The sequence below is a fragment of the Hordeum vulgare genome, chromosome 3H, assembly GCF_904849725.1.
Source record: "Hordeum vulgare subsp. vulgare chromosome 3H, MorexV3_pseudomolecules_assembly, whole genome shotgun sequence".
Lineage (NCBI taxonomy): Eukaryota > Viridiplantae > Streptophyta > Magnoliopsida > Poales > Poaceae > Hordeum > Hordeum vulgare.
Window position 1 is genome coordinate 511,245,772 of NC_058520.1, and position 27,024 is coordinate 511,272,795.

General features: G+C 46.4%; 2 protein-coding genes across 2 annotated transcripts; one reads left to right on the top strand and one right to left on the bottom strand.

The window, feature by feature from the left end:
• Positions 1 to 3,912: 3,912 nt before the first annotated feature.
• Positions 3,913 to 7,602, bottom strand: LOC123440338 (cyclic nucleotide-gated ion channel 4-like). Its single transcript, XM_045116909.1, has 5 exons — positions 6,838 to 7,602; positions 5,906 to 6,121; positions 5,429 to 5,751; positions 4,926 to 5,358; positions 3,913 to 4,824 (listed from the first exon to the last, which is right to left on the bottom strand). The coding sequence occupies exons 1-5, from the start codon at positions 7,357 to 7,359 to the stop codon at positions 4,309 to 4,311; spliced, it is 2,010 nt and encodes a 669-aa protein (XP_044972844.1). The 5' UTR covers positions 7,360 to 7,602; the 3' UTR covers positions 3,913 to 4,308.
• Positions 7,603 to 13,499: 5,897 nt separating this feature from the next.
• Positions 13,500 to 18,735, top strand: LOC123444572 (eukaryotic translation initiation factor 3 subunit L-like). Its single transcript, XM_045121346.1, has 7 exons — positions 13,500 to 14,122; positions 14,764 to 15,095; positions 15,702 to 16,035; positions 16,911 to 17,059; positions 17,136 to 17,229; positions 17,743 to 17,814; positions 17,963 to 18,735. The coding sequence occupies exons 1-7, from the start codon at positions 13,610 to 13,612 to the stop codon at positions 18,035 to 18,037; spliced, it is 1,569 nt and encodes a 522-aa protein (XP_044977281.1). The 5' UTR covers positions 13,500 to 13,609; the 3' UTR covers positions 18,038 to 18,735.
• Positions 18,736 to 27,024: the final 8,289 nt, after the last annotated feature.

Sequence of the window (27,024 nt, forward strand, 5' to 3'; positions counted from 1 at the left end):
AAACGCTCCATTCCACTACAACGAGCCGGCCTACTACACAGGGACGGGGCCCGGATTCGAACATAGGGGGGCCAAACCAAGTTGATAAAAAAATTGTCTAATGTGAAAAAGTAAGTACCATAATCATAGCTTCGCGTACATTAATTTAGGACGTGGCTACCAAGTACAGCAACGTCTGTTTAAGGTAGCGCACTTCAGAACGGTCAATGACGTGTATTTATTAAAAAAAATTAAAAGTTATAACTTTTGAACCGGGCGTCAGAATAACGATCCGTTTTCATGGCTGTGTTTCTTACGACGAGCTCTTCAAAACTAGATCCGATATAGATAGGTTTCGACGAACTTTTTTTGAGCAATTTTGTGTGCTAGATGCGGCAACTTTAGTGCTATCGGCAAGCAACTCCTTTCCCCCTTAGTGTGACTATCTATCAGCAAAGAATTTTTCTAAGTTGGTTACCATGACTAATAGTTGACTAGATTCACATTTAAAAGCTTTACATAATTAAACAATGATGATCAGTTGCCTACAAATACTGTCAAATTGCTTAATTTTGATGCTCTGTTGCCTACAAAATACTATGAAGTTGCTCAATTTTGATGCTCAGTTGCCTATTACTGATGGTCAATTACCTACAGTTAATGTTCAGTTGCCTTCCATTAATGCTCAGTTGCCTTCTATTTGTGAATAATTGCCATAATTGCACTCGAGTATCACAAAAAAGTAAGCAACTTTTAGTGTGTTTTTTATACAACTCGAATGCATTCAACAAGCAACTCATGTGTATACACACGATGCAATACATCTAGCATCAAAATACTTCTGTTTAGCACTAAAGTTGTCTCATCTAGCATCGAAGTTGCTTTTGAAAAAAATTCTTCAAAACATATTCATATGGGATCTCGTTTTGAAGAGTTCGTCACGAGGAACCCAACGGTGAAACATATCATAATTTCGACAAACGGTTTGATAGTTATAGCTTTTTGAATTTTTTCATACATGAACTAATGGACATCCAACGCATGCGGAACCGCTTGAAAATATGCCTAGAGGCAATAATAAAATGGTTATTATTATATTTCCTTGTTCATGATAATTGTCTATTATTCATGCTATAATTGTATTAACTGAAAACCGTAATACATATGTGAATATATAGATCACTATGTGTCCCTATTGAGCCTCCAGTTGGCTAGCTCGCTAATCAATAGATGATCATGGTTTCCTGATCATGGACATTGGATGTCATTGATAACGGGACACATCATTAGGAGAATGATGTGATGAACACGACTCAATCCTAAGCATAGCACTAGATCTTATTGTTCGTCTGCTAAAGCTTTTCTAATGTCAAGTATCATTTCCTTAGACCAGAAGATTGTGCAACTCTCGGATACAGTAGGAGTACTTTGGGTGTATCAAACGTCACAACGTAACTGGGTGATTATAAAGGTGCACTACAGGTATTTTCGAAAATGTCTGTTGGGTTGGTACGAATCGAGACTGGAATTTGTCACTCCGTATGACGGAGAGGTATCTCTGGACTCATTCGGTAATGCATCATCATACTGAGCTCAATGTAACTAATGAGTTAGCCACGAGAGCTCAATATAACTAATGAGTTAGCCACGAGATGATGTGTTATGGAACGAGTAAAGAGAGAAAATGACTAATAAAGGAAAATAACAATTAAAAGCAAAAACAACGAAACATGAAAGTTCAAAAGAAGAAAGTGAGAAAGAGGGATGGGTGGAGGGTTCGGTCACACATGCAATGGGGTTCTGCCCAAATATATGGTCAATCCAACAAAAATAAGCCCAAAATAACTCATAAAATAGAACAGGAAAAAGGAAGCATAAATCTCAAAGAAGTATTCAACGGCCAAAGAAAATTGACTAACCCAAAATCAATTTTCAAGCTACTTTACATATAGCTAAATAAATGCCCAAATTACCCATGACAAAAGTACGCGTGTAAAAAGGAAAAACCGACTAAGCAATTCAAAGAAAAGCAAAAGCAAGACACATACAAAAAAAGAAGGCAATGTGAAAGGCTTCAAGCCAAGTAGAAAAATCAACTTACCACAAAGAAGGGGAAAGTCAAAACTCCACCCTAAGAAAAAATTGACTTGCCTCGAGCAAGGGCGAGTAAAAAATCGGGCCTACTAAAAATTGACTTACCCCAAACTGGGGCAAGTCAAAAATCAGCCTAAGAAGGCATGAAACAAGAACAAAAAACAGTCTGAATCTTGACAGAAAGATCAACTGTCTTGTCTTACACAAATTTAAAAATCACACGGCTTACAAATTCAAGTTTTCTTGTGGAGTAACAAGAACCTAACACGAGATAATCTTGCTAAAGATCACCACGTGGTAGACACAACTTTTGTGTTTTGTGATGATGAGGAAAGTATTAAACATCTTTTATTTTATTGCACCGTGGCTATTAACACTTGACAAATAATTTCTAAAGTGGTTGATATCCCACTTCCTTGCTCATTTGATGATTTAGTTGTCTATTGGAAGAATAATAATTAAGTTGCTACCTTTATGAAGTTTATGGTTACTTTGAAGTGAGTTTGTCTTTCAGGGCCGCACTTGAAGAGGTCTTAAATGCATTCTAGGCATAATGAGTTCCTTCATACACCGATGGGAGCAGGGGCGTAGCCAGGCGCCAACCTACCAGGGTCATGGAAGGTGATTCCTTCATTGACTGTAGCTACAATGGCTGCTTGAGTGGCCCGGGGCCTACGTGGTTGCTGGCTACTCCATTGAGTGGGAGGTACTCTGCATCGATGCTCAAGCGGCTATGCTTCTTAGATTCTTACATCTCCTGGATCATCGTCGATGAGTGCTCCTCAAGATTGCCTAGAGGCGAACCATGTAGGCCTTATGCTGATCATAGTCGACTTTATGGTTGTAATAATTTTTGTTGCAGCTATTTTGATTGTGATCGAGCATTGCATAACGATGTTTTGTTTGGATGTTGGCCTCTTCTTATTAAAAGTTTGGGGCATGGAAAACCGGAAATGCACTTTGGCACATGGGAGCGTATGCTCCTGCCACCTGTAAAAACATGTCAAAATGTAAAAAAAAACAAATTTTCTTTTCACGCGTACATCTCGACATTCTATGTGCGTACAACAAGTTTCGTGGAAATCCAAAAAAACTTATTTGCTCCGTGTAAAAAAGACAAAAAAATGTCTCGTGAAAAGCCCTTTTAAACATAAAAAAATATCTTTTTTTACACGTGAAACAAAACTTGTTGGTTTTTCGTGAACCAACTTTGTGAGCATGTAAAATGTTGAGATGTACGTGCGGGCCTTCTTTTCAGATTTTTCTCACATTCCAAATATGTTTAACGTACATTTTAAAAACCATGAACATACACCCCTGGGTGCCAAACGCCCCTCCCCATGAAAAACCACTTTCTTTCCCCCAAAAAACTTGATGCATTCATAAAGTAAGAAGAACTCGATACCGTTTAAAAAATGATGGCCAAAGCGTAGAAAATAAAGAAGGAAAAAAATAGTGCGACCGAGATTTAATCTAGTCTCGAACAAATGATATAACATGTACTCCCTCCGTCTCGGTGCATTAGCCATTGTAGAAGGTGCAATGCAACATAGGCACGACGAGATTGGAGAGGGAGAAGAAATTGAATCACAGAGGAAGCTAATCAAACTATTTTTTTTAATTAAAAACATGTTATTAATTAATAGACTCTTGAAATCCAAAAAGCATGCCATGTATATTGCAATGCATTGGTTCTTTAACTAACAAATGTGGTCTAATTAATATGCATACAACGAATACTATTCTAATGTGCCTTAGTGTTTTAAGATTATTTAATTTTCGTAAGATGTCTAATGCATCGAGGAAATAAGAGAAAAGAAAAAACTGAGACGAAAATACTGTATGAATATTTTTGTAAGATCTCATGAGTATAGCATCGACAGAGACTTGGTTAAGTCCCAATCAAGTGCGATTTAGCAATACCGAAACAGAGAAACACGTCCTTCAGCGAATACGGGGTGGCATTTATTTTCTTGTTTATATCCGTGCTTTTTCGGAGAGTTCGTGAAAAACAGTTCCAGCTAGTCCCTGGAGAACTGACATTTGTCAAATGTGCGAAATAGCAGCAGCATTTTCCCCTTCTTCCTTTGAACCCTCGGCTCGATGGATTCCATCCCAAACCGCAACGAGTCGTCGGTACCTTGCATTCGCGCGGCGCTCTGACGACAGAGCAAAGCAAAGCAAAGGGACCATAGCGCGCGCGCGGCCTTGTCCCGTCCGTCTCAGACTCAGAGGTCAGAGCAGCAGGTCGTCCTGGTTGGGCTTCGGCGAGGTGAGCAGCGCGGTGTAGAGCCGCAGCTTCTCCTCCCCGAGCGAGGAGCACCTGGACAGCGGCCTCCGCGGCCGGATGAAGGAGAGCGAGGTGAGCGTCTTGCGGTGCTTGTACCGCCGCCACGCGAGCTGCACCGCCACGGCCGCCCAGGTGCGCCACCCGTGCGAGTAGTAGCGCGCGCTCCGCCGCACCTTCTCGTTGGCGAAGGTGTAGCGGAAGTGCTGCGTCACGTACTTGACGTCCCCCGCCTCCAGCCCGAACGCCTCCGTGCTCTCCAGCGTCGCCAGCGTCGACGACGCCGCCGGCAGCCGCTCCTGGAACGGCCGCCGCAGGCACCACGACAGCAGCTCGTCCCCGCTGAAGTTCCCCGGCCCCAGCATGCAGCAGCTCGTCCCGCCGTTCCGCAGCGCCTGGCTGCTCTCCAGGTGCCCCCGCACGATGAACACCATCCTCCGCACCGGGTCGCCTTCCCTCACGATCTGCGCATGCATGCAGAAGCAAGGTCACCAGGCGAGCAGCTTCTACGAGGAATCAATGGAGACGTTTTTGTTTTTGTTTTTGCATGGGCTTGGCTGGTTACCACTTCTCCCTTGGGGAAGACGAGGGACTTGACCCTGTCGCAGATGTTGTCGAGCACGAGGTCGTCCATGTGGTGGAAGAGCGGCACCTGGCGGACGAGGTCGAGGCAGAGGTGGTACTTGATGTCCCGCCGGAGGCCCTCGGGGAGGTCGCGCACGATGCGGCACTCGTCGACACCCCGCGTCGCCGCCCACCGCTGCCGCTCCTGCTGCCGCACGCGGTGCCGGAAGCTCTGCGGCAGGTTCTTGCGCTTCATCCACCACTCCACGCTCCGCAGCCGCGTGTGCATCGCCTGCTTCTTGGACGTGGTCGCGTTCAGGAACACCTTGATGTTCCCGATCAGCATGGTGACGAGGATCAGGCCGCCGGTGATGGTGACGATGTTGAACACGATCTCCGACCACTCCGTCGTGCTCGCCAGGTTCCCAAACGTGCTGATCATCAGAAACAACGATCAGCAACTAAAGTAGTAAAATGTCGGGATAGATAAGATGGATGGATGACCTGAGTGTCATGAGGCCCCAGAAGATGGGGAGGAGGATCTTCTCGAGCCGGCTGGGGTTGGCGACGAGCATGACGGTCCACTTGTAGGCGCCGTACTGGTACTCGTCGCCGCTGTCGAGGCACGTCGCCCTGGCGCTGGCGTTGCGGCCCCAGGCGAGCCTGTCCGCGCCCACCAGCCTGCTGGCGCCGCCGTAGTAGAGCGGCTCCGCGCACGCCAGTGCGCCGGCCGCGCACCCGGCGCCGCTGCTCCCGGCGCAGTACTGCTCCCTCAGGCACTTGGTGGCCCGCTGCGCCCCGAGCAAGTACCAGCACGCGCCCACCGCCTGCAACCAACAAACGCCCAAGTGTCCTTTGCTGCCTCAGCAATGAAGCTCGCGTGCCAGAATGCCATGTGCGCGCGCGCGCGCGCGTGACAGGGCCGTACGTGCGATGAAGATGACCGGTGGATCACGGGGGAGCTAGGTGGACGGGACGTACGTGGGCGGCGACGAAGTAGGCCATGAGGTTGAGCGCGATGCCCCACCAGATGGTGCCGAAGATGTAGCCGGCGACGTTCTGCATCCGGCGGAGGAAGCGGACCGAGTGGTAGATCTTGGGCAGGTACTCGAACAGGAACGACACCATCAGCACCGTCATCACCGACGTCGTCGACCCCGCGCGTATCATCGCCGGTATCGCCATCCAGATCACCACCTGCGTTGCGCACGGCACCCATCCATTCATACATACATACATCTTGCATCACGTATTCATCCACATGACTCATCTGAACCAGAAGGACTACTACTACAGTACAATGATAAGTAAGCAAAGAAAGCAAGCTGAATGGAAAGAAATATCGGGCAGGCAGCCACAGCTCACAGTCACAGGTAGCGCCGCTGCACGTATCGGTGGGGCCTTGGCAGCGGCCATTCATTCTGGAACCAACTTTGAATCTGCATTGAATGCGCCGTTGGCTCAAACATGGTAGTAAACCGACGGCTCGGCAACGGCCCCAATGTGGCTAATCCGCCCAAGTACGCATCGCCCCCTGGCATCACACTAGAGACTAGACCGAGCACCATGGCCATGTGCACTGCTTACACGGAAGCTACGGCGCTGCACTGCAGCACGTTGCTGGGTGCAGGCTCTGCAGACCGTCCATGGCTGTGCGTGGCCGGAGGAAATGCGATGCTACCGCATCATACCACGACGACATGCTAGGAGTAGGAGGGCATCACTACAGGCCTGCAACGTCGAAGGCTCCGAATTCCTCAGTCTCCGGATGTTTTGGACATGCGTTGGTTCTAATAATCCGGCACTACGGGCCATTGCGAGGTTGTTTGCATGTGAAAGATGCTTCGTCGTACCAATCAAACAAACAGTTAAAACATTCCGCTGAGCTGACGGAACGCACGGCATGGACGCACCTGCATCACCGGAAGAATGACGAACACGTCCAGGAGGAGGCCCCCTTTCTTGGACCTCGGCAGCCGAGCCGGCGCCGCGGCGCCGCCGACGCGCTGCGCCTCCTCGTCGCCGTCGCCGTCGTCCTCCTCCTCCTGTCCGGGCGCGCACGCCGTCCGGAGCCGCAGCAGCAGGTTCCAGGCGTGCAGGGCGTCCACCATGCACCGGAGCGCGGTGACCGCGGCGGCGAACCAGCCGTCGAGGAAGACGCACATGAGCGGGCCGCTGACGGACACGGCGTAGAGGAAGAGCGGGTCGACCATGAGCCCCGCCGCGCACGCCAGGAGGTACGCCCGGTCCCACTCCCGCGCCCACCTCGCCCGCGGCCCGATCGCCGCCAGCCGCCGCCCGCGCTTGCCGCCTGAGGGCGTCCTCTTCTCGCGCTCGCCTCCCGGCCTGTACAGTCCGCCGTGAGGGGACGCGGCGGCGGAGGAGGAAGATGGCGAGGACGACGAGGAGCGCGGCACGGAGAGGCCGGTCGGCATGATCGATAGTGGCGCCACTGCCACTCCGTCGTGCGCACACACAGGCACAGGTGATAGTGATGGAGCTGATGGAGCCGAGAGGACGACGACAGCACCCGGGAGGCCCCTGACGAGACGGACGGATATATAGCGGGCTAGCTAGCACGAGCTGTGCTGCTGCTATGGCGACGATACGATACGTATACGCTGCTCTCACCGTGCACGCGCGCATTTGTCTGCCTGCGATCATCCTGCGTCTGTCCGCGACCGGGCGGGAGAACGTGCGTGGACGATGAGGAGTTGAGGACTGCGGCGTACGTACGTAACGTAGCCCGAGCGAGCGGTGGTAGCGAACTTGTAGCGCGCTGCGACAGTGCGTGCGGAGGCCAACGAGGTGGCCACACATGGGCAATGTAGCGGTCTCCTCCATGTGTCAATTAATCATGCTGGTCTTCATGAATGTTGGCCCGTCGATCGGCAGGCAGGGGCAGGGTGGTCCTGTCCTGTGCGTGCGGCTGCCAGCCACGATTTGCCATTTAAAACATGCTAGCTAGGGCCAAGTTAATCACCGCAAAAATCTCGTTGAGGGTGGCTGTTTCTTCAAATTGGTACTGTGAGTAAGCATCTGTTATCTTCATTTGTAAGCAAATCAAGCAAATGATGTGTAATCTCCTTGGCTCCACAATACCCTCCGTTTCTAAATACAAGTCTTTTTTAGATATTCCGCTACGGACGTATATAGACATATTTTAGAGCGTGAATTCATTCATTTTTCTGTATATAGTCCGTAGTGAAATCTCTAAAAAGACTTATATTTAAAACGGAGGAAGTACAATAATGCAAGCATGAAAGATGCCTCGATGTAATCTTTTCTTTCACTAACCGGGCTTAACGGAATTACAAAGCCGATCCGACATTGTTTAGAAGGCGAGGGAGAAAAACACACCACTAGAAAGGAAGAAAATGAGTTCAACGCATCACTGAAAAAACCAATGTAGATGCTTGCATTAATCTTTTTATCATTGGGACGAAAACCTAATGACACAGAAACTAACATATCAAATTTAAAGGCAAGACGTGCCCTGCAACAGCTCACGCAGGAGCAAAGTTCAAGAGGAGCATAGCTCAACAACAAGACGTAAAAACTAAGAGAGGTTATCATCAACTAAGGAACCATCGACACTAGAGACAACTGCATCATTCTCCATCGTCGCGCAGATCCTCATCACGTTCTTCGCGTTGTGCTTCGGTAGTATTACTCCTCGCACAAGCACAATCTTGTCCTTGATCTTTGGAAGTCCTTCCCAAGAGATCGGGAGCATGATTGGTTTGCTACAAATATTAGGCTACCCAAATATAGGCATTGCCAAATATTGGCAATACCAAGCTTATCAAATATTGGCAATTTCATGTGAGATGGACAAAAAAAACTTGGTAACCAACAAATTAGTATCCGGTATTTGGCACAATGCCAAATATTGGCATGCCAATTTTTTGGCACCAAACCAATTACACTCCATGTTCACACTACGGCCCCCTAGGACCGGGGGTATCCAGGCCCGTCGGCCTGCGGCCCGGGCGCGACGCGTTGCGCTGGGCTAATTCGGCCCTGCGGCGGGCCCAACAAACAAGACTCGTTACTGAGATGCATCCCGAGGCCACCTAAGGACCACGCGGGGCAGACAAGTCAACGGCGGCCTGTCGGGGTCGCACGGTCCGACCTCCTCACGCGGGTGACGAGAGTCGCACTGCGCGGCGCAAGGGCCGGTGCCAACAGGCACGGACGCATAATCTTTCCCCTTTGGTGCTAAGGGAGATGAGCCAGTCGCGGGTCCCCAAGGCAAACCCTCAAAGGTTTCTCGGTCGGTGCAAGAGGACCAAAGCTGGGGGCTCGACAGGACGGAGGTCACCCCCGAGCCCACCGGTGCGTCATGAAGAAGGGCTTTTGCATGCGATGACCACCTTTGTGAGGGCAGGCCGTAGTCCTGTCCCCTTTCAAAATGGCTGTTCTGGCAACCCTTCCCGCCAAGGGCAATTATTGGGGGTAGGAGGACCGATGCATGTATAAAAGGGAAGCCCGACCTCCGTAGTAGGAGAGATCGGACCCCCGTCGTCTCCACTAGGGCAAGAACCCACCTTTGTACCCGTATTCCACCTTCAAGGAATCCAGAAAAGCAGGAGTAGGGTTTTACACCGTAGGTTGGCCCAAACCTGGGTAAACTGCTCGCGTGCTCTAGTTCGATTGCCTTAGCTCAAGCCACCGGTGAGTCGCCGTGAAGTTGAGAGATAGAACAGGGTAGGAGGGCAAGTGCACCCAGAGTTTGAACCTTTCCGGGTCTGCGGAGCCCCGATTCCGACATTTGGCATGCCAGGTAGGGGTGCGTTCTACCTCTTGAGCTTGCGTTGGTCTTTCCCTTAAAGAGGAAAGGGTGATGTAGCACAGTAGCAGTAAGTATTTCCCTCAGTTTGAGAACCAATGTATCAATCCAGTAGGAGTATCAAGGCAAGTCTCCAAAGTACCTGCGCAAAAACAGCAAACTTGCACCCAACGCTACAAAGGGGTTGTCAATCCCTTCACGATTGATTGCAAGGTGAGATGGTCACATTGACTTGGCGTATCAACGGGCTATGGAGATGCTCATTAATAGATATCAATGTGAATGAGTAGGGATTACCATGCAACGGATGCACTTAGAGCTATAAGTGTGTGAAAGCTCAAAAGGAGAACTAGTGGGTGTTCATCCAACTTGCTTGCTCACGAAGACCTAGGGCAATTTTGAGGAAGCCCGTCATTGGAATATACAAACCAAGTTATATAATGAAGATTACCACTAGTATATGATGGTGACAAAACAAGAGACTCTCAATCATGAAGAACATGGAGCTATTGTGAAGCACAAGTGTGGAAGAAGATAGTAGCATTGTCCCTTCTCTCTTTTTCTCTTTTTTTTATTTGGGCTCTTTGGCCTCTTTTATTTATTTATTTTTTTGGTGGGCATCTTTGGCCTCTTTTTTTTTATTTCCTCACACGGGACAATGCTCTAATAATTATGATCATCACACTTTTATTTACTCACAACTCAATACTTAGAGCAATGATGACTCTATAGGAAATGCCTCCGACAGTGTACCGGGATGTGCAACGATCTAGCTTAGCGTATGACGTTGAAACATCTCACTAGCTATCTTACGATCATGCAATGGCAATATGAAAGTGACATCACAAGTCATGAGACGGAACGATGGGAGTTGCATGGCGATATATCTCGGAATGGCTATGAAAACGCCATAGTAGGTAGGTATGGTGGCTGTTTTGAGAAAGGTATATGGTGGTTTTGTGCACCGGCGAAAGTTCCGCGGCACTAGAGAGGCTAGCAATGATGGAAGATGAAAGTGCATCTATACCATGGACTCACATTAGTCATGAAGAACTCATATACTTATTGCGAAAGTTTTATTAGTAATCGAAACAAAGTGCTAAACGCATACTCCTGGGGAAGGGTTGGTAGGTGTTAACCATCCCGCAATCCCGACCGCCACACAAAGGATGACAATCAATAAATCAATTATGCTCCGACTTCCTAACATAGCAGTTCACCATACGTGCATGTTACGGGAATTACTAACTTCAACACAAGTATTTCTAGATTCACCACACCCTACTAACAAAGCTCTAATATTACCATATCCATGTCTCAAAACTAATTGAGAGGAATCAAACGTCTCTTTACTAATCAACGCTCATGAATATGGAAGTTTTATTATATCCTCTTTGGATGCCTATCATCTTTAGGACTACTTTCATAGCACAAGCCAACTACCAAGTTACTCAGAGAAAGCACTCTCAAAAAGATATAAGTGAAGATCGAGAGTTCTTATTTCTCAAAAATATGACACCGCCGTGCTCTAAAAAGATCTAAGTGAAGCACAAGAGCAAAGTTATCTAGCTCAAAAAATATAAGTGAAGCACATGGGAGCTAAATTGCCTAACTCAAAAGATATAAGTGAAGCCCAATGAGTATTCTAGCAAATTCACGATGAGTGCATGTCTCTCTCAAAAAGGTGTGCAGCAAGGATGATTGTGACACAACAAAAATAAAAGACTCCTATAATACACGACGCTCCAAGCAAAACACATATCATGTGGTGAATAAAAATATAGCTCCAAGTAACGTTACCGATGGATTGAAGACGAAAGAGGGGATGCCTTCCCGGGGCATCTCCAAGCTTAGGCTTTTTGGTGTCCTTGAATTTGGCTTGGTATGCCTTGGGCATCCCAAGCTTGAGCTCTTTCCACTCTTTATCCCATTGTCCATGAGAACATCACCCAAAACTTGAAAACTTTACAACACAAAACCTAAATAGAAACTCGTGATATCATTAGCACAAGAAAACAAACTACCAACTCTTTAGGTACTGTAGCAAACTTGATTTCTATTTATATTTGTGTTAGATTACTGTATTCTCACATTTCCATGGCTAGTACCCACCGATACTATCCATAGTTTCATCAAAATAAGCAATCAACACAACAAAAACAGAATCTGTCATGTCCATATTTCACCGAACCTGTAGGGCCACACATAAGGGTTTACGATATGTTGAGTACTTTTGGAGTTAGGAGCTTAGGAGAATATGTAACGTTCAAGATGCGGTCCTAAATCCAAGAAGACTTTGCAATCTTTCTCAAAGATAAAAGCGCATTTTTGGTCGCCCCAACATATGACTAGCAATCATACAAGCAAGTGTCATATGCCGATAACAAGGTGAAATCACAATAAGTACAACTAAACAAGATATATGAGTACATACAAGATAACATTATGGCATACATATGTCGACACACAATTATCACCAAGCAGAGGTCAACATTAACCCGACATTACATCATTCATACAATTCAAGAAGGCACGGGTCTGGGTATAGAAAAATAATTCAAAATAGGCATAAGAGACCAACAAATAAATAAGCAACATCCACATGCTACCACTAGCGTCTCGATCTTGATGAACGTTGTCTTGAGATGGACATTGCACCGCTCTCGATGGCGCTCCTCCGCCTAGACTTTGCACTTGGAGGGTGTCGTGCAATTGACACTATGCCTTTTGGTAGTAGTGAAGGCGTGGGGTGACTTAGACGCGACGGGGAGGAGGACTCCTCCTTCATGACGAACAGACGGGAGGGGGGAGGGCATTGGTTGTCTAGCTAGCGACACGGCGGGGATGGTGCATGCGAGCAATGACAATTCCTCCTCCATTCACGCCGCAAACTCGTCGCCTCTCGACGCCGTGACGACAAGCAGGTGAGGCTTTTACTCCTCGCGCTCCAAGGAGACCGGATCCACCTTCACGGTGGATGGACCCGTGGACGACGATAGGCCCGACGACCATGGATGACAATGCATACTGAATTCAGGACTCCTCCCAGATTTGGTGTCCTAGCATGGCGACAAATGGTTAGGACGGTAGCCGCCGAGCATTCACCACACCAAGGTCTTCTTGTTGCCCCAGCATGGCGACAACTGGTTAGAGCAATAGCCGCCGAGCATTCACCACACCTAGGTCTTCTTGTTGTCCTCGTTCTTGCCCATCGCCGCGACCGAAGGTGTGCGGCAGTCCGTGAAGATGTGGGAAAGGAGGAGGAATGTGCGGCTAGGGTTTGTGTGCAAGAGGCCAATCGACCTTAAAAGTGGAATAAGGCTTCTCAATCATCGTGCCATCGTGAATGCGAGTAGGGTGCATGTCGGTCAACCAATGTGAATACGTGAAAGGTTCTAGAGTCGGCTAAGAGCAAAGAGTTCTATGTGAACCCGGCGTGTCAGATTATTGACATGGCAGACATCCTAAGTCCTTCAAAGCTCCCCCAATTTGAGGCCCACTTGTGGGATTTCAAAAGTCGGCTTTGCTTGATTGCCCCGTCCAAGTACTTAGGTTGACGTGGATTTTTTGTCACGAGTTTTTAAGGACTATTAATTTTATCGTTTATTTGGTATAAATTTGTATGGAATCAGGGACGATTAATCAACATCGGAGGGAGTAGCATTTCCAGAATTGAGTTGATTTATCGGTGTACAGTAAGATAAGAGCGAGGAGCTAGCCGAAAAGCCCTTTTGTTCGAGAGTCGAGACCTCACAGCTGGACAGCATTCTCCATTTCTCCTGTTCCGCACCAATCGGCAGCCAACACGAGGCCAGAGCCACCCCAAAACCCCCGCAGCAAACTCAGCGCGGATCCCCACCCCTACCTAAGCCCTAGACCCCTCACCGGCGACCATGCCCGCCGCCGCCGCCGCCGCCGCCGCCTCCGGGACGGTCGCGACTTCCTACAGCGACCACATCCCCGACTCCGTCAAGGGCTTCGTTTCCGACCTCTACCGCTCCATCCGCGGCGGCGACGTGTTCGGCGCCAACCAGCTGTACGATGGCGACTTCCACCGCCTCTCCGACCGCGTCTACCGCGACGCGCGCTGGCCGTCCGCCAAGGCCGTCGCGCCCTACTGCGACGACGACCACGTCTTCCTCCTCCTCTACAGCGAGCTCACGTCCCGCCACGCCCACGCGCGCCTCCCAGGCCTCACCGTCACGCACCGCGCCGACTCCTGGGACACCTACTGCTCCCTCTTCGCCGTCGTCCTCGAGAACGTCGTCACCATGCAGCTGCCCAACCAGTGGCTCTGGGACATGGTCGATGGGTTCGTGTCCCAGTTCCAGAGATTCTGCCAGTACCGCACCAAACTCGAGGACAAGACCGAGGAGGAGATCGGCCTACTCAAGCGCTTCGACAAGGTCCGCGCTTACTTATGTCCATTTAGTTGGCTTTTAGAACGAACTGTGGTCCGTGCATGGTAAATAAATGGTGTCCTTTGGCGAATTTCAATTTCTCCTGGCAGTATAGTTTACTGAATGGTAGGTTCGTTATTCTCTATGTTTCAATTAGATTGTGATATTTAGGATGCTGAGCTGGTTCGTGCTTACAACAGGATATCAACGCCAGTCCCAATTTTATTCAGGAGGTACACTTGAGGTGTCAGATGTGGCTTGTGCTGTGGCAGTTTACTGCATTTCATTGTGTCCCAGTATTATTCGTGAGTTATGTATGTGGATTGTGGTGGCAGAGGTGGTTTTTGCTTGTTGAGGGTAGTCCCTGCAGGTTCAGTGCATAGTACACACTACTTTGATTACTTATGTGGCGCCTGCAGATTGTTTGTTCAATTGTACTCTCAGTTGGTTAACTTAGTTTTCATGAGCTAGCCATAAGTGTGTGTTTTGCACAGGTGGTTCTTGCTTGATATTGAGTTGTGACTTGTTACAATATGTCTATCAGTTAGGCTTGAGTTGGGTGTTTCTAAGGTCACTATTGGTTAGTCTAGCTTGAATTTGGATGGATATGTTTGTGGTAGTTTCCTAACTAATAGTCTTCTTTACAGGCATGGAATGTGTATGGGGTTCTTAATTACTTGAAGGCACTGGTGGAGAATTCGATGATCAGAGAGACCCTGGAGAGGGAGGAGGGGCTTGAGCAGTTCACGATCACGAATGGGTATGAGCACAAGCAGGGTGGGAGCAATGTGTTGAAGATGCTGGGGTACTACAGCATGATTGGACTGCTGAGGGTGCATTGCCTGATAGGGGATTACCATACTGGGCTCAAGTGCTTGTTGCCTATAGATATTGGCCAGCAGGGTGTCTACACCAATGTGACTGGGAGCTACATTTCCACTATCTACTACTATGGTTTTGCTAACTTCATGATGCACAGGTGTGTAATACACTAGCTTGAGCATTTTCACCATATATATTTATATTGCATTCTACTAACACTGAAGTGCACATTATGGGATATGATAGTTGTAGCCCCTCCACTTTGTAGAAATAATGACTGAATGTCTTGTCTCCCCAAATGTAAAAATTTCATAGGCGGTCCTATTGTTGTGTACTTTGAGCTTGGAGTGAGTTGGCATAAATGTATAATTGTAGTTTAACATCATGGTTTCTTATCGATAAAGCTTCTGTTGAAGTTTCCTTTTTGTCCCTACCGTGTTTAAGCTATTCTATGGTAATTGATTGCCAATAAATTATTCTTGTTTCCCGTGCTTAACTGAAAGTGCTTAATTTTCGTGGGGTTTGTGATGAATGATATTATTTCGATATTATTACCTGATAAAGTATTAATGGTTTCTGTGCTTCTGATGAGTGATATTACCCGATCAATAATTTGGAGCATGTGTTTTAGTTGTACAAAGATAAGAGTATGTTGCTATGTGGCGTGCAATAGGCACATGTTATTAGTTGCACTGTAGCATCGTGATGTTGTCCAAGCTGGAACTGCTTTTAACTGATTCACCATGTTTCTGGACTGATCTAGGTATGCTGACGTGATACATCAATTCAACAAAATTCTGCTGTATATCCTGAAGTATAAGCAAAACCACGAGAAGTCTCCACAGTATGACCTTCTACTGAAGAAGAATGGGCAGATGTATGCACTATTGGCAATCTGCCTCTCACTGTGCCCACAGAACAATCTAATAGATGAAAATGTTGGCATTGAGCTGAAGGGGAAGTATGGTACCGAAATGGAAAAGATGCTTAGATGTGATGGTGTGGCATATCATGATGAACTCTTTTCCTTTGCCTGCCCCAAGTTCATTGCTGCATGGCCTCCAGTTTTAGAAGAGCCATTCACAGATTACAACCAGGTATTATCTAAAGCTAATATAGCACCGGTATTCTTCCTTTGTATGTATATTTTGTTGTATCCCAAATTGGGTTAGGTACCAAGGCGTTTCTAGTCTGGGAACATAGAGTGTATCTTTGCTTGTTCCGTTTTTACCGCATCAGTATATGTTTGCACAACTTTTGTCATTGAAAGGCCAAAAGTGATAAGCTGAAACGCCACAACTTTTGTCACTCTGGCGCCCATGGCATACCGGGTAAAATAAGCATTAAGAAGCATCGAGGGCCTTGAGTTTGCATGGGTAATAATAATTCCATTAACAGTCCAGTCTGGTACAGTTTGAATGGGAAAAGTTAAAGGAAACAGTAACTCCGCAAGGTCCTGTCTTCCACGGCACGAGCTGTTATTGGCTTGATACCACACTGTGATTTAACAAAGGAAAAAACAGGAACCACATGGTTTAGTAACACCAGTTACTAGATATAACTACCAGGGATTAGAAAAACGAATAACCTAGTAAAAATTCTTAGCAATATTAATTGGTTCACAGTTATATACTAAGGAAGTATATAGAAACGTAAAATTGGGCACATACATAGACGAAGTTATACTATTGTAGCCCGTGAACATCTGTTATGAAATTTTTTGTAGAGAGGAATGTTTTATGCTAATGTATATGTACTGATTCGACCTTAGTAGTACTAAATTCAGTTTCAACACTATTTTCTGGTTTCTGGCATGACATGTACTCGTGGCTTATGAAATTATAGAGCAATTGCTTTAATTGTATTTCTTTGGCTTAATGGCTTATGAAATTATAGAGACATTGCTTTCTTTGGCTTAGTTTGCAATTTCACTTCTGTCAACAAAACAAGCTCTAAATTGCGTACTGTCCAGGATGTATATCGTCTTCAATTGAAGCTGTTTCTTGATGAAGTGAAGCAACATCAATTTCTTGGGGATATCAGAAGCTTCCTAAAAGTGTTTTCAGCGATAACCATCGGCAAACTTGCCCAGCACATGAAACTGAATGAGGACAGTCTAAGGTCTGTATAGTTTTTTTATTTATGTTTTACTGATTATGTTAAAGAGTTTTAGGGATCCTAACTTGTATATGGACAGGACAATCCTTCTGGCGTACACACGCAAAACTCATGCCGTTGACAATTACGGAAAGATCACATCCAGTGCAGACTTTGACTTCTATATTGATGAGGTAGCACAATTGTTGTGTACCAACTACGACCTTTTTTTGCCTTCTTATGGACAACCTGTATTCCTTTTTTGTTTGTGCATTCACAAACAGAGCCTTTTGTTTAATATTTTTATCGACCTGCTTGGAGAAAAGGAATGTTTATTTGCATGCTTCTGAAGTATCATCTCCTTGCTTGATCTTGATCTACTGAATTTCTTAAGTTTTAAGCTTTTATATTCAGCATATAAGCTCGAAATTGAGCATATGTTGCATTTACGCATAAGAATCATATGATCTTAAACTGAACAATTAGTGCAAAATCGTGTGCATGGTTCGATGGGTTATTTTTTCATGTCTCCACTAGGTTTTTTCTACACGAAGATAGCACTGTGACTGTGTCTGTTTTTCGGAAACCTTTGTTTTGTCTGCTCTTGAAATGATTGTTGCAATACAAGTATGATTCATCGTTATATTATTATTATTACCAAACGTGACCACCCCATGCGATTTGTTAATATCATTTGGTTAATGCAGGAAATAATTCATGCTACTGAATCCAAGTCAAGCAAGCACCACCGTGATTACTTTTTGACGCACATTTCGAAGGTACCCTAAGATCTTCAACCTTTTTCTTTCTGTCTCCACACTGCATTTCCTTGGATACCTCCTATATTCTGTTCTTTGGTGCTTAGCCATAGAATACTTGTCTCGGTGATATCCATAATCTAACTATCTGTATCATAATCTCCAACAGCTTGAGGAAGTGATTGGCGAGTTGGGTAAAGTACAGTTTAGCGGAGCCTGCGATTTCCCGAGTGAAGAAGCTTGAATGTTTCCTTCTTACGACGGGGCGCGCTGCTGATGGTTAATGCAAAAGATTTTGTTGTCCTGTCGAGCTATCCTTTTTTGTCCCCTGTGAACGAAATCCTCACCAAGACACCAACTAGAAGGTTCAGACTTCATTAACGACGCTAACTCTTTCAGCCATGTATCAGTATGGCAGGCTCTGCTCGTTAACACAGTTTCTGGGTGCGCGGAAATGACACACCCAAAATGGTTCTGATGCCAGCGTCTCCGTGTCACAACTGTTGTACTTGAACGGTTGTGATGTTGATCGAAAGTCATCTGAATGGTGGTGATGTAAATCTAAAGGATGGTTGTCGTACTTAAACGGTTGTGATGTTGATCGAAAGTCATCTGAATGGTGGTGATGTAAATCTAAAGGATGGTTGTCGTACTTGAACGGTTGTGATGTTGATCGAAAGTCATCTGAATGGTGGTGATGTAAATCTAAAGGATGGTTGTCGTACTTGAACGGTTGTGATGTTGATCAAAAGTCATCTGAATGGTGGTGATGTAAATCTAAAGGATGGTTGTCGTACTTGAACGGTTGTGATGTTGATCGAAAGTCATCTGAATGGTGGTGATGTAAATCTAAAGGATGGTTGTCGTACTTGAACGGTTGTGATGTTGATCGAAAGTCATCTGAATGGTGGTGATGTAAATCTAAAGGATGGTTCTGGTGTCTGCTTTCTATGGTGCCGTCGCCTATGGATGTTGTGTGGTTTTCTCTATTCCATACATATTCTTCCTTTGGGACTCCCCGGCTATGGTCCAATTTTTTTTCTTGCTATCTTATCCAGTCGTCAGCCATTGCGTTGTTCTTGCGTGCGCTTTGGTTCTTGGGTGGGTGTGATCTCAATTTAGATCTCCTGTCCATGCAGTGCACGAGTAACTTCGATAGTTCGTTACGAGGACTGTTCCATTTCGATTTGGCATTTAGTTTCAAGTAATCTATACCTAATAATAAAGCGGCTATTGCTTCCGTCGGAAAATCCATCGCGGTATTTTTATAAAAAGCCTCTTAATTTTTGTTATTCAACCCGCGCTCCATCATTTATCTGCAACGCAAAAGAAAAAAACGATTCACTGCAAAAATTATACCCGTACGCATCGCCTCCTCCCGTCGATCCTGGACCACCCTGGCCTGTGCCCAGGCCGCCGCCACACCACTCGCTGCCGCGGCCGACCTCAACCGCCACCCCTGTCGATCTCAACCCACCCGCCTCCGCGGCCGTACCTCTCCCTGCTCACTGCCCCCGTTGCGGCGATCGAGAGCATCGCGTCGACCCTGGTCCACCCTGGCCAGTGCCCATGCCGCTGCCACACCACTCGCCGCCGCGGCCGACCTCAACCATCACTGTTGTCGATCTCAACCCACCCGCCTCCACGGCCATACCTCTGCCCGCTTGTTGCCCCCGTTTCGGCGCTCGAGCACAGCTTCTGGATCAAATCAACGCGACAGCTACAGTGACTTGGGATGATGCGTCTGCTCGATGCAGAACGGCAGCAGCGCGGCAGAGCGAAGTACTTGCAGGTGGAGGCAGGCCTCCATGGCTCACACGGGGAACTCCGAGGTTATGGCGCGGCAACGGCGACTCCTTATGGCCAGATAGAGGCGCCTAACCCTTGCTCCCCTCATCGTATCCCCTCCTCCGGCAGGAACTCATCATCTGGTGAGATCCCCTCCCCATGCCTCCAACCGTGTGCCAAGCACCGGCAAGAAATTTTATTTTCTAGGGATTTGTTTGCTGATGAATGAATGTATTGAATGTAAGATTGTATTGTTGTAGAGACAAAGAATGGAACGCCACCTTCAGTTTGTCATCTCATCCCACATTCTCTACCCCATGAGTGAAATTGAAAGTGCGTTATATCGACTAGAGGGGGGGTGAATAGGAGATTTTTAGAATTTCATCACTGAGGAAATTCCTTTTGAGGAAATTCATCACTGATGACTAACTTACAGCGGAAACGGTTACGGATCAGACGTGCAACCTTTCACAATAGCAGTATTACAGAGTGAAGAATGTGAAAACAGATTGCACAGTAAGCAGGCACGCAGAAAGCAGATGATGATTAACTCAAGTGAAGAATTTGGGGTTGAGGAAATTCAGAGAAAGTCTTCAGCAAATTCTTCAAACAGTCACAGTGAAAGTCATCAACACATAGTACAGAGAAAGTAAAGAGTTGAGGAATTAGAACCCGATTCTTGGTGAAGACTGTTGTTGATGACCCAGTTCCAACTGCTGTGATAGTTGTACATCTGGTTTGGAGCGGCTTGGTATTGAAACCAAAGGACACCCAGTCCCGGGACACACAGTCCCTACCGTATTCTCCTTGAGCTAAGGACACACAGTCCTCGCCCAACACTCGTGGTAAGTCTTCAGGGCAGACTTCCAAACCCTCACAAACTCGATCACCCAGCGATCCACAATTGACTGCTGGATTGCTCTAGACCATGACGCCTAACCGTCTGGAGGATGCACAATCCTCAAAGGTAAAAGGCTTCAGTCCCACACAGGAACAACTTCTTCAGTGATGCTCAATCACTAGGTTTGGTTTGTGGTTTCGGTGGGTGGTGTATTTCCTCACTGATGATTTACTCTCGAAAGCTCTGAGGAATTGAGTTGCTCTTATGACAAGTGTCAGTTTCTAGCGGAGCAGCCAACCAGCTAGTGGTTGTGGGGGGCGGCTATTTATAGCCTGGGAGCATCCCGACATGATTTGACATTAATGCCCTTAAATAATATGACCGTTGGAGTGGATAAGACCAGTGACTTGGCGTGGCTATCGAAACGGTCGGGACCCTCAACTGTGAGAGTCCTCATGTCACTCATATTCCTCACTTGAGGCTTTTGGTAGGATTTGACTTGGGTTGAGCATCATGAGGAAATCCATTCCATAGTATTACTTCGACCCCCTTTAACAGTACGGTGTTCCTATTCATCAAATGCGAAGAAAGTAAAACAGAAAACGTAAGTCTTCACGCTTCAATTCCTTCAAAACGATTTTCTTCAGGAACCACCGATCTTCTCAATATCAATATCTTCACGAGGAATATCAATTTCATCGCAAATTCTTCGCGATTCATTTCTTCAGCTTCAGACCAATTTCTTCAACTGAAGACATATATTTTTAGGGGTCGATATTCTTCAAATATCTCAAACTCCTCGATGACTTATAGATCATGTGTACACTCATAAACACATTAGATACTTAACCTATAAGTCTTCAAACCACCAAAATCACTAAGGGGCACTATATGCACTTACAATCTCCCCCTTTTTGGTGGTTGATGACAATTAGGTTAAGTCTTGAGGATTTTGCTTTTATAGCATATGCACATTGATGATTTATATCATAGAGATCTCCCCCTGAATCTTGTAACTCATGCATACATATAACATATCATATGAAGAAAATGAAAATGCATGATGGGAAATGGTATCTGACGAATTCCAGCATGCGTGCATTAAAACTTGAGGAATAAGCATGCGAAGAAAAACGTTCAAAAAGCGTCAGAGCCATCGGGCTTAAGTTACAACTCATTACATAAAAACTTTAGAAGAGCCAAGAGTTTGTAACTTAAATATAGTTCATAAGCCCCAAAAATAAATCCCGTTTGAAGACTAACTCTCAAGTTTCTCCCCCTTTGTCATCAAGTGACAAAAAGGGACAAACTGAGGACTAACGCTCGTGAAGACTTCATTTCGTTGCGGTTGATGAAGATCCTTGGCGCTTCTTGGGTGTAGTCTTCTTCCTTGGTCCTGTTGCGGTGTCGAGTTGTTCCTCATCAGATTCGGCGGTGCGGAATGACGAGAAGGAGCTGTCTTCAAGATCTGGCACAGGAATGGGCCTGAACTTCTTCTTGGGAGGCCACGACCAGTCAAAGTCCTGCTCAAAGTTCAATTCTTCGAGCTCAGTCTGGGTCTTCAGATGTGCAAGGGTAGCCCAGGTGCGATCAAAAACCTCATGCAGATAGTGATGATTAAGCTTCACACTGTTCTGTGTCTCAGTGAGGGTTTTCACAATGGCACCAAACTGGCGTTTGACCCATTTGTGGTTGTGATCGACTTTCTGATGAAGACTGAGAAGAAGCTCTCTGGTGTTTAGCACGCGAGGAGGAACTGGGCTTGGTGGTCGAGTCTCAGTATCGTCCCATGAGGAATATGCATCTGGCTCTTTAAATTGACCATCAAGAGGCCTGCTTCCTTCATCAATTACAGACTTTCCTTTTCCCTCAATGGGCTCGAAAGTCTTCTTGTTGACCCGGATAGGAGGCATATAACCAACATGGTTCTGGAAATCTGCGTGAAAGTTGATGCCTGTCCTTGTCCTGAGGAATCTCATGATCCATGGTGCATAAATTTTGTGATCATATGGGCACATTGCATTGTCAGCCAAAGTCCTCAAGAAGAAATCATGGATATTCATGGGGATACCGTGAATGATGTTGAAGAGGATATTCTTCATGAGGCCGACGACATCTTCGTCATCATCATGGCCTTTGATTGGCGCGAGCACACTGCAGAGAATGCGGTAGACAGACCGGGGTGTGTACTTGAGCTCATGGACGAGGAATGTGGTTCTTGAGGGTTTTCCTGTAGCCAAAGGCTTCATGAGGACTTCCATCATTCCATTTGGCAGCTCACGCTCACCATAAAGCTTCACTGCCCCTTCTGAAGGAATTGGTACGGGCAGTTCTCTGAGGAGTTCAGATGCTGGAGCCTTGCAGTGAGTATTTTGGGTCATCCAGTCGAACACCCAAGTGTTGATGTCATCGGCATTGCCCGAGATGTGCAGAGTTGAATAGAACTGAAGAATTAGCTCACTATTCCAATCTGATATGTCGGAGCACATAGGGAGCAAACCTACATCATGTAGGACACTGAGGACTGGTTCCATGCAGGGAATCTCTTCAAGTTCATCATGGGGAATGTGCTTGTGCTGGAATATCTTGTTGCGTCCACAGAGCACAGAAGCATAGTAGTTCATCTGAGTCCTTGTCCAAAACTTCAGATGCCTCATTTGAGGCCTGTCATAAGGATTCTCTCCGATGAAATACATGCGTTCCTCAAAGAAATTCTCTTTCTGAAACTTTGGCCGCTTCAAGAATGGCAGGCGCTGAACTGGATTGAGATTGTGCTGAGGAATGGGAGGGGAAACAACCATGGTAGTCTCGGGGTTGAGCACAATGAAGTCATTGTCAGGGGCGGGAACATTTTCTTCAGCAGTTTCCTCAGGGTGAGGAATTTCTTGCTCTGGCTGAGCATCAGGCTGAGGAATTTCTTCTTCCTTCTCAGCTTGAGGAGTTTGGTCAGCCTGTTCAGTGGGAGGAGCCTGCTCAGACTGGACATTTTCTTCAGCTTGATTTTCATCAGCTGACTTTGTGGCAGACGCAGATTCATCAGCTGCTGCAGCTGAAGCTTGAGTAGTTTCTTTCTGAGGAATATGAGGTTGAGGACTGTCATCAATCTGTATTTCCTCATCAGTATGCTCCTCAGAGGTAGCATCCTTCATTTCCTCATCTGCCCTTGTAGTGTGGTCACCAAGGACGACCATTTCATATGAGGGTGCAACATTAAGAGGCACCGGGTCCAGAGGGGCAGATTCTTCAGTTTCCTTGAGGCGTTTTGCCTCAATCTTTTCTTCTGCTGAGGAAGCTTTTCTCTTCTTTGCTTCCTTCTCAGCTTCTCTTGTCTTTTTCGCGTCTGATGCAGACGGGATTAACTTCTTCATCTTTGAAGCTTTTGGTGAAGGTGTTTTCTCAACAGATTCTCCAGCTGGCAGTGAGGAACCAGCTTGAACAGAGTCATCAGCCTGCTTTGATGAAGCAGCTGGATCAGGAGCAGTTTCATCAGGGGTTGCAGTTTCATCAGGAGCAGTCTCGGTGATGATTTCTTCAATAGCCGGCTCATCAGCACGACGCTCTTGGTGTTGTTCTTCAGCTTGAGGAATTTCCTCCTCATCAGGAGATGCATCTTCTGGCTGTTCAACCAGGGGCTGAGGAGTCGGTGCTGGTGGGGGGTGACGTTTGTTGTAATCATCAACAGCACTAGTGGCTAGCTTGATGAAATTGCGTTTGATGCTTGTGCGGTCTGACAGTTTCTCACACTTGTCAGTCAAGACTTGCAGCTCTGCCTGGGTGGACACCAATGCTTCAGGCGTCAGCTTGAGAACATTTTGCCTGAGGAATTTCTCCTTTCTGGCCTTTGCAATCTTTGCCTTCTTGGCCTTCTGTTCCTTCCATTTGGCTTCGTTTATGAAGGTAGCCACCATGTGGCTGACACCAGGAGGAAGTTTCAAATCATCAATGGGTGTGTTTGGGTCTTCATACCACACATTGATGAAGTCGAGGAGGACCTTGGGGTCCATCGCCAGAGGAATAGCACTGCCTGATGCTTGTGCTACCCTTTCTTGCTTGTTCCTGATGATGGCTTCCAGAGTTTCATCATCATATTCATCACTTCCATCTGATGCAGACGGGACTGTGATGATTTTGCTGGGGCTGGGCAGAGGTGCAGGTTCAGTTGTTGTCAAAGTCTTCAAAAGGGGTGTTGAAGACTTTGTCTCCGAGCTAGTTGCAGCTGGGAGAGAGGAGCTAGAGCTAGCATTCGTAGTCTTCACGACTTTCTTCTGTACTGGCTTTGGAGGTGGAGCTGAGGACTTTGGTGTAGATGCGATTGGTGCTGAAGGTTTTGGCGCTGATGGTTTTGGTGTTGACGGCTTTGGAACCGAGGGTTTTGGAGCTGAGGGTTTGGTGACAGAAGTCTGTGGAAACTTCTCTTGGGGTTTTGAAGCTTTTGGCTTTGTTGGCACAGACTTTGGTTGAGGAATCTCAGAGCCTAAGGTTTTTGCTGCTGAGGAATGAGCAGCACCGGAGGCAGCAGCTGAGGATTCATGAAATTTCTTCACTACTGTTTCTACTTGCTTCTTGAGCTTGGCCAGATGCCTTTCTTTTTCATCTGGGTAGTCATCAAGTGTCATAAGACTTGAGGGATGAGCTACTTGATGATCCTCAAGTGGGGCCCTTCTGCCAGGAGGCTTCAAAGCGAATTTCTTCGCATATTTTGGAGTCACAAACCTGTACTCCTTCCACTCCTTTGCCCATCTGCGTTCAATTTTCTGCAGCCTAATCTTCCTTTTAGGCATAGTCTCAGGTTCATCATCAGGCGTGCAATAGTCCAGGTATATGTCATCAGGAATATCAACAGCTGTGTTCTGCTCCAGTTTCTTTCCTCCCTTCTGTTTCCTTTCTTCCTCCATTTTCTTCAGACGAGGAACTTTCTGAGGATTTTGAACTCTTGAGGATTCTGATGAGCCTTGAAGAGTTTCTTCCAGAAACGCTGCAAATGAGTTAATGTGATGAGAACCGAGAGATTCATCAGCTGACATGTGTGTACCTGTGAACAGAGTATAGTTGCGAGGAATTTGGAGAGGTCATATGCGTTCTCAGATTTGAAGAAAATGAAAAAGTTTGACAGTTTGAGGAATATAACCAGTGGTTGAGGAATTTGCTTAAGCATTCTGTTCTTGGGTTCCAGAGTTGTACAGATCCGAAAATTCGCACAATTGAGGAATCTCGTGAAAATCTTAGATGCTTAGCTAGTTCATCAATGATTGTGGAGATGGATAGTGTTTGAGGAATCATGTGCGCATCGTATCTTTGAGGAAAAACAGATTTCACATGGGAGAGGTAAAATTTCAGATGTAATCTGTTGTAAAAATGGGATATAATTACCCTGAAAGGTGCGAACGAAGAACACAAAAAGGTGGCGTTGGAGAGGCTCTTCGGTCAAGCGTCCAATGCACCCTAACTTGGTAGCAGAGGACGTCTACGGCGGCGGCGGACGTAGATGCTCCGACTTCGGCGTGATCCCGACGGCGAGAAGGTTGAGGCAGTGAAGCTCTTCCTTGCCGGCGACAGGACAACCAGCGGTGGCGCTAGGGTTCGATGGAGAGTGTGATGGCAGGAGAGCGATGAGGCGAAGAAGAAGATACTGAAGGGGTTAAGGACATATTTATAGCCCGAAAGTTACTGTTTGGCGTGAAAGTTTCGGACCGAATAGCCCTTGCCTCTACGTCTCCGCAGGACACGTGTAGCTCCCGTACGATGCGGTGGAGATAGTGGAGATCGTGGCTATCCAATCGTGGGAAGTGGGGGTTCAGTTACTGTTCCTTTGAAGAAAACAACTTTTCGAAGATTTGAGGATTTTCGTTACAAAATCATCAGCTGACAAGAATGCAGTGAGGATTTTGAACAAAGTTTCAAGTAGAACGCATATGAAGAATTGAATAGACTGGGTAAGTATAGCATAGAGGGAAAATAGGGTCCGATCACATTCACTTAGCAGAAACATCAACTTGAAGAAATAGCAATAAGTGAATGCTGTTGAGGACTAGAAATCACAGTCTACCTAGGCAAATGAAAGTCATCAAGTGTTTTTGAAGATTTTGCAATAGATCATCACAATGAAGAACAACTGTTTTGAAGAAAAATGCATTGTGAGGAATTTGAACATTTGAAGAAAATCAACTTGAGGAATTTCACATTGGGCGGTGGCGTTGCCCACCATATAAGAATGTTGATTACAGACGCCACATACAATTGTCGTAGGGCCCTGAGAATCAATTTCTTCGTTAATTTCTTCACATTCAGAGTGACTTTCTTCATTGGTTGAAGAAAATCGTTTCGTCATGTGTTGCACATCTAAGTCATCAACTTTGCATAAGTGTTAGGATGTGTGCATGTTTTTACAAAACATTTGAAGATTCTAAGATATTTAGCTCAGACCGCAACTTGCAAAACCTTTTCTCATCCAAGGGCTTAGTGAAGATATCAGCCAGTTGATCATCAGTCTTCACATGGTCGATGAGGATATTGCCCTTGAGGACATGGTCCCGAAGAAAATGATGACGAATCTGGATGTGCTTGGTCTTCGAGTGCTGCACTGGGTTGTAGGCAATCTTGAT